The following is an 8,245-nucleotide window of genomic DNA, read 5'->3' as shown; positions in this document are numbered from 1 at the left end:
CAGTATGTCACGTAAGAGGGCTATAGCTTGTACAGTAGTGAGGGAAATGTTAAAAATGCCATTACTCCAGTGGCCTTCACAGACCCTACTTCTCAAGCCAATACAATGTTGTTTGGATGAGATTGAATGTTAGCAGAATGAATCTGCTACCAAAACAACTGCTGAGAGCTATGTGAAGTCAGTGCGAACCAAGAAACTTTTGGAATGTGCCCAGCACCCCTGCTGAATTCAGGCTGTTTTGGAAACAACAGAGGATCTCACTGCATACTAGTTGGGTATATTTCATAAATTTTGTCCAGTGAGTCTACAAGTCATATAGTAGGATCAGACAAGGGCAAAGCTATCATGGTGATAACATTGTTAATCAGTAAAAAATCATCCAACTGTTAGTGAACAAAGTTAAGCTGATTTTATTTTTCCAGATACAGGCATCCAATGATTTACAAACTCTATCTGAATTTTTGGTATTTTGGCTCTTGGCTTTTGCTACCCAATTTTTGATTTTCAGAACAAAGAGTCAGTATAATGAAAATTGTCCAAAGTTTGTCCAAAAAAATTTAAAGTCAGGCATTGTGTGAATGAAGTGGAAGTCAGTAGTAAAGTACATATCTGCATTCAGATCTCCCCGTCTGATGGTGTTTTAGGAATATGAGAATGTTGCTTTAAGAGAATATGGCATTATGGGAAGTGTACGAAATTCCACAGGAGTGTCTGTCAGCTATATTGGGTGTGTTCCATTTTATTTAGTGATTAGGGAGACAGCAAAGCAATTTGCAGGAAAAGTTTAGTGGGCTGTTTTTTTGGGTATGTTATTTGCGTTTCAGCAGCAGTGTGCAGTTTTAAAATGTTGTTACCAGTAAACACAAACTGTTCGGTGGATCCCTTCTTGGTTTATTGCCCTTCCTGCCAAGAACTGATCAAATAAAAAGAAAAGTGGGAATTACCTGGAGCAATAATGGAGACAGAAAGTGATTTTTCCAAGATTGATTGATTCCTGATTTTTCCAAGCACAGTCTGGAAAGAGAGCAAAGGTAACATGCACTTTTTATTATTCTCTGAGATGTACATTGCTTCGAAGAAAAGCATCTGTTAAATAAACAAATGTAAATACACACACACACACACACACACACACACACACACACATTTTCAGAACCGCTTGTCCCATACGGGGTCACGGAGCCTACCCAGCAACACAGGGCGTAAGGCTGGAGGGGGAGGGGACACACCCAGGACGGGACGCCAGTCCGTCGCAAGGCACCCCAAGGGGGACTTGAACCCCAGACCCACTGGAGAGCAGGACTGTGGTCCAACCCACTGCGCCACCGCACCCCCTTCAGATGTAAATATTAGTGTTTTATATTGTGATGAAATCATGGGTTGATAGTTATAGGTGTTTTACATTGTTTTAGTGATATTTTAGAAAACTGGTTTCGGGATTTTGGATAGGCTGGAAAAGCACTATTTTTCTCATGTAAAATAATGGGAAATAGATTTTCTGTATCTGAAATGTTGATATCCACACAATTTTTAGGAACTGATTAATTTTGTAAATTGAGGGATGCTTGTACATGATTTGGATGTTCATTAGTCTAATATGTATTCTAAAAAATCTTTTGGACCAATTTTTTATACCACTCTTTCAGTGGTAAGGGGGTGCGGTGGCGTAGTGGGTTGGACCACAGTCTTGCTCTCCGGTGGGTCTGGGGTTCGAGTCCTGCTTGGGGTGCCTTGTGACGGACTGGTGTCCCGTCCTGGGTGTGTCCCCTCCCTTTCCGGCCTTACGCCCTGCGTTACCGGGTAGGCTCCGGTTCCCCGCAACCCCGTATGGGACAAGCGGTTCAGAAAATGTGGGTGTGTGTGTGTCTTTCGGTAGTATAACCAATAAACAATACAAGAACATGTATTCATTATATCCATTGTGTTTTTCACCTCTTGCGAACAAGGTCATGAGCTGTGGTGGACTGAGACCTCCAGTGTAATTTAACATTCCTGTCGCTTTATTTTAAAACTTTTTAGTCAACTTTGGGCCCATTAAATTACTTGCCATGCTACCTGCCATGGCAAAGTCTCCCTTTCCCTTCTTCTCCGTCTGAGTTTCTCAATCTGACCCAATGAGCTATTAAGCTACTGTGTGTAGCTGTTCTCTCTTCTCTTGAAGCACAAAGTTCCATCCAGTATGATAGCACCTGGAAGGAAGGAAGAGGAGGTTCACTTGGACTTAATCTGCATGTTATTGTTTTTCCATTGTCACACTGTATAAGATGTAGTGGCAAAATGCCTTAAGCTGCTGCTTATCTGTTTAGTTAAATTAGTCTTTTCTCAGTCACGCTCCCTGCTCCCACGCAACCAGAGACACCTGCGGCTGATCAAGGAACGGCAGTATAAAGGCCTGCTCCGGACGCAACGGCTTGTAGAACCTCAGTTCAGCCTGTCTTGACAACTGGGTTAGAACCTGGTTTCCTCGTCTCCCTCCATGGTCCCTGTTCCCTTGTGTGTCTGCCTCCTTCCTATAGGCTCCCTGGTTTCCCTGACTCACAGCTTGTTTTTGGATGAGGAGTTTTGGATTCTCCTTGTAACCAGGTTTGCTCCTCGGTGACCCTTTGCCTGTTCTTCAACCACAAGATTTAGCCTGCCAGGTTGAATAAAACCTGAGCACCTGTGATTGGGCCCATCGCCTCTCTTCTGTGTAGTAACCATGACTTTGACCATAAAAAGTTACATTAATTTGTGTTTAAAAAAAAAAAAAAAAAAAATACCTCCAAAAGGGCAAATGGTCTCCATTTGAAGGTGTAACCCAGCTTGATTTCCAGATCATTATTATTTTCATTTGCCTGACATATTTGTCCAAGGAACTGCTTGTCCAATGTTTACCATGTCACCCTGAATATAACAATAAACCACTTTTTATAATGATTTACCCATTATATGGCAAGATATTCTTAATGGAGCAATTCAAAGTGATTTCCTTGAACTTGGACTGATAACTTAAAATACTTCTTTAAAATATTGTGCAAAACCATTGTTTTAAAAGATGTACTTTTAACAAACTGGAACAGTTGAGCAGATAAATAGTTAACAGGCACAAGTCATCCCAGGGCAGAGTCAGGAAATATTGTGTTCACATTGGGAAGAGGACAGAGTCAAGGAGGAAATCTAGAACAATGACCAGAACAAAACTAGTTACTCAACTTTAAGTTTGTGATTCTCTGTCCATATTCTCACAAAACCATTTTTTTATTGGTCGCAGAACTCTGACACTTTTTCCAGTGGCTCCATTAAATTATTAAAAACAAAGTTTCTCAAGAAAAATCCACCTTCAATGGTTCTCTGATATATTACCTATAATGTGTTTTACTTGAAACAATTTAGAAAAAGCTGACCCTTTCTGCCAAGTTTTAATTTCATGAGAATTGTGCATTTTATTCAGTTATGATTTCAATCAAAGAACATAAGTTGACAAAAAATCCAGGACAGACTGGAGACAGAAGGACCAGCACAGTGATCCTGTGTTTCAGGTGTGTATGTTGGAAAGAATTCACAACAGTTGTAAGAAAAGATGTAAAAATCTGGGTGCAGAAGACACTGTGGTAGCCAAAGATCTCACAATCCATTACGAGCAAAATGAGAGTGTTCAGTACTTACTGTACATCTTTCCCACTGTTGTAATGTTCTTCACAGGTAGAATGTTTATTAAGAATCTTTAAAGTAATAGGTGCATATCAGCATAACAGTACAGCAGCAGGAATACATGATTGATTATAACATGATTCTGAGTGCCTACATTTACAAGATTTTGTAGAGTCAAGAATGACAGGTTGCTGTTAACCTATTAGACATTCTGATAAAAAAGACAGTGACAAAGTGTAGATAGGCTGGAAATTCATTTATAAGGTAAGTCATTCAAGAGGAACAGCCTTCTAAGCCATCTCCTCTTCAGCCTCTTCCTCAAACTCTCCCTCTTCCTCGGCCGTAGCATCCTGGTACTGCTGGTACTCAGACACCAGGTCGTTCATGTTGCTCTCGGCCTCAGTGAACTCCATCTCATCCATGCCTTCGCCCGTGTACCAGTGGAGGAAGGCCTTGCGGCGGAACATGGCGGTGAACTGCTCGGAGATGCGCTTGAACAGCTCTTGGATGGCCGTGCTGTTGCCGATGAAGGTGGCGGCCATCTTAAGGCCACGAGGAGGAATGTCGCAAACAGCTGTCTTGACGTTGTTGGGAATCCACTCCACGAAGTAGCTGCTGTTCTTGTTCTGCACATTCAGCATTTGCTCATCCACCTCCTTCATGGACATGCGGCCGCGGAAGACGGCAGCCACAGTCAAGTAGCGACCGTGTCGTGGGTCACAGGCTGCCATCATGTTCTTGGCATCAAACATCTGCTGAGTAAGCTCCGGTACTGTAAGGGCACGGTACTGCTGGCTCCCCCTACTGGTGAGGGGTGCAAACCCAGGCATGAAGAAATGTAGACGAGGGAAGGGAACCATGTTGACTGCCAGCTTGCGCAGATCAGCGTTCAGTTGGCCAGGAAATCGAAGGCAGGTGGTGACCCCGCTCATCGTAGCTGACACTAGGTGGTTAAGGTCACCATAGGTGGGTGTGGTCAGTTTAAGTGTGCGGAAGCAGATGTCATACAGGGCCTCGTTGTCAATGCAGTACGTCTCATCTGTGTTCTCCACCAGCTGATGCACAGACAGCGTGGCGTTGTAGGGTTCAACAACCGTGTCTGACACTTTGGGAGAAGGCACCACACTGAATGTGTTCATGATGCGGTCGGGATACTCTTCACGGATCTTGCTGATGAGCAGTGTGCCCATGCCGGAGCCAGTGCCTCCACCCAAGGAGTGCGTGAGCTGGAAACCCTGCAAGCAGTCACAGCTCTCTGCCTCCTTCCTCACCACGTCCAACACGGAGTCCACCAGCTCGGCACCCTCCGTGTAGTGGCCTTTTGCCCAGTTATTGCCAGCTCCACTCTGACCTGTGGTGAAACGTAAAAGCAGTACGTTTAACTTGAGATGGATCCCAAAGATGCAGGGCCTCAGTTGACACGTGACAGACTGAAAGTATAAATATGTAAATTAAGTGAATCTCACCAAAGACAAAGTTGTCCGGCCGGAAGACCTGACCAAACGGGCCGGATCGCACAGAGTCCATGGTGCCTGGCTCCAGGTCCACAAGAACAGCTCTTGGGACATATTTACCGCCTGCACAGATATTTAAACCTTTATTTTCCAGCAGTGCATCATTCATCACACAAATCCCCGGGTATCACAGTGAACATGTGTCACAGAGGAGTTCGGAATCCTCACCTGTAGCTTCGTTGTAATAGACATTGATCCTCTCCAGCTGCAGGTCACTGTCTCCATGGTACGTGCCAGTGGGATCAATTCCGTGCTCATCGCTGATCACCTCCCAGAACTGCAACAGCACAGACACCGCGAACAGCCGTGAGCAGGAGCGAATAGACTACAGCGATCGCCATGGCAACCCACACAACAAACGGCGAACTTCCCCATTTCTTCTCCTCCTTTGCAATCAAATACAAAAGTTTCAGTCAAATACCTTACTTACAACATATGATACGGCATTAATACTTTTACGAATCAACCAGGCAGACAATTCAGTTTAAAAAAAATCCAAGTTATTATTGCAAGCTAAACTCTAAAAAAAAAAAAAAAAAAACCCTGGCTGTTTTTGTTAAATTAAAATTTTCCAACGACCTTAGCACCGATCTGGTTTCCACACTGGCCGGCTTGCAAATGCACAATCTCCCTCATTTTCGCAGAAGAAAAAAATAACAAAAAACTTTTTTTTTTGAACACAAATTCCTCAAACTCTTCCAAAATCCACTGCAGCGACCGACCACTTCTACCTGCGCACACACCAAGGACGGTGATTTTATACAGCTCTCGCCTCATGAGGTGACCGGCATTCGCGAAAATCCTATTGGTCGCGAGACCTGTCAATCTCAGATTTTTCAATATCATTGGCTGAAAGAACTAAGTGATCGGTCATCGAGCGTGCTGGTCCGCTGATGTTGCTGAAGCTCATTCGGGGTGCATGAGCGACACCTTACCTAATATTAATAACACAATACTGTTCCAGAATGTGTACGCATTTTACGTCACTTTTATTCATTCAGACACCCCACGTTAGAATTTTTCCTATTTGTGAGGCATGAGCTGGTACTTAACAGGAGGACAAAGTGTATTGATGGATGTTGCATCCGTTAAACGTCTGCTGTGCATGTCGTCGTTGCTAGGATACTAGTTACTATGGGCTGACAAAACTGCATGCAGAGACATGCTTAAATGGATAAATTAAAATATGTATTATAATTGATTAATTTAGCTGACACTTTTCTCAAAGACATATTACAATATTTTACCCATTTATACAGCATATGTTTACTGTATGAGTAGGCTACAGGAAGGGTACCTTGATCCAAGGTACTACAGGAGGTGGGATTAAAACCCAGGACTTTGATCACAAGGGAGCAGATGCTGTAACCACGTTGGTACTTGCTGACCCTCTATGCTGCACCTAATTATTTGTGTGGAAAATATGTGTGTTGTAACATTACAGAAAAAGTAGTTATAATATCTGAATAGTTTGTGCTGTCACAGTTTTTGCCCTTTGAAAGATCTCCAGCACAGAAGCTGATTTGTCTTTGGTCTTGAAATAGGTATTCCTCCAACACAAGTTAACTTTGCAGAGGGAAAGGAACCCCAGTGTTTGTCAGTATTACTAAGCAACGCCTTGTTTTTTCCTGTCTTTCTTCTTAAGCACGCCTAATAATGGTAAAGGTAACCAACCATTATTTCACCAAGTTAAATAAAGTGCTCCATAAGAGGAATGGTTCAGATCTTAGATATGGTCAACATCTGGTGGCTGCGGTCCTTGTCCAGTTTTAATGCCGGCTGTCTTGTAGATATTAAACCCCAGTGATTCAAATGTACAGAACAATAATAAGTTAAAATAAGGTATCAGTCCATTTGACACCACCACATGCAATATTAAGCAGTATTGTACACGTTTTACAGAAATGTACATTTAAACATCTAGTGATAATAATGATAATCATATTTAACACAGCAATTACAGTGTTACGTCTTTTTTACTATGTACAGCTGCTCTCATACATGAGTCAGTGAAGTTAATGGATTCTACATTAAAAAAAAGTTTATCAATTTATAGCTATTTATAATATTGTTGCTAGATGCTAATAAGGTGATGTGCTGTTTCACATAGACAAGTCTCATTCACCATGGCATGCAGTCATTAGCTTCCATCAAAACATCTGTATGCATTTAATGTAACTTATGACAAATTGTACAGATGCTGAACAAACACTCTGAAAGAGTTTATGACATGCATAAAATACCTATGGACTGATGTTTGAGAAAGAAATGCCCACTTAGTGTCCTTGGAGCCAGTCAGAGCTGTGGATATTGTACCTCTTCTGATTCTGATTGATCTGAATCTCAGATTTAATGTCAGTTAAACGTAAGCCTTTGTTGATAGAAATGATGTTCCATCAAAGCTGTTAGAAGATCCCTAAGTAGAGGACATTTTTCTTTTTTATACACTGGATTCCCTATTTATGAACTTCTGAGTTAAAAACTTTTGGCCATTAAGAACTTTATTGAGAAGTATTTACTATTTATTTTTTTCATAAATACACCTAACATACCAGTTTGAATCATGACCCAAAGTTTCACCTCTAGTAATTATCCTAAATTGCCCAGCTGTAGAAATGGGTAAATAATTGGAGGTAGCTTCATTTAAGTTGCCTTAGAAAAAAGTGTCAGCTAAATGAACAAATGTAAATGAAGTAGGGAACCAACTGTATTTATATTGTATTTTTGTTTTAGAACTCAATCCTGCAGCCAGCTGGTTTACAAATCCAGAGACTAAACCAGCACTACCCCTAGCTGATCTGCTTTATACATTCTTGGTACAGTTCCTTTAATCATGTATTTTTCTTTGAATAGCTACACCCCCACAGCAGCAAATACAGCTAGGGCAACGATGCTGCAGTGTTGCCAAGGTTTACTGTACTGTACTGTACAGGACTGCTAGAGGACGGGTGTGCAGTAGTGTTGCACAGGCTTGAATGATGTTGTTCTCAAGCTCTTATCATGGATCACATTTCTTTTTTAGGGTTTGAGGTGAATAAGACAAGACAAACGTATGACAAGGCAAATATTCTGTGATAGTATATTTCAGCCTTGCTCTCCAG

The 8,245-nt window shown here is 41.9% G+C and overlaps 1 protein-coding gene across 1 annotated transcript; it reads right to left on the bottom strand.

The window, feature by feature from the left end:
• Positions 1–3,402: 3,402 nt before the first annotated feature.
• Positions 3,403–5,874, bottom strand: zgc:55461 (beta-tubulin family protein). Its single transcript, XM_018732868.2, has 4 exons — positions 5,724–5,874; positions 5,313–5,421; positions 5,097–5,207; positions 3,403–4,981 (listed from the first exon to the last, which is right to left on the bottom strand). The coding sequence occupies exons 1-4, from the start codon at positions 5,778–5,780 to the stop codon at positions 3,921–3,923; spliced, it is 1,338 nt and encodes a 445-aa protein (XP_018588384.1). The 5' UTR covers positions 5,781–5,874; the 3' UTR covers positions 3,403–3,920.
• Between the last annotated feature and the right edge of the window lie 2,371 nt (positions 5,875–8,245).

Source organism: Scleropages formosus, chromosome 6 (genome assembly GCF_900964775.1).
Source record: "Scleropages formosus chromosome 6, fSclFor1.1, whole genome shotgun sequence".
In the NCBI taxonomy this organism is placed as follows: domain Eukaryota; kingdom Metazoa; phylum Chordata; class Actinopteri; order Osteoglossiformes; family Osteoglossidae; genus Scleropages; species Scleropages formosus.
The sequence above is the reverse complement of the archived record's forward strand: the minus strand, read 5'-3'. Positions and strand labels throughout refer to the sequence as shown.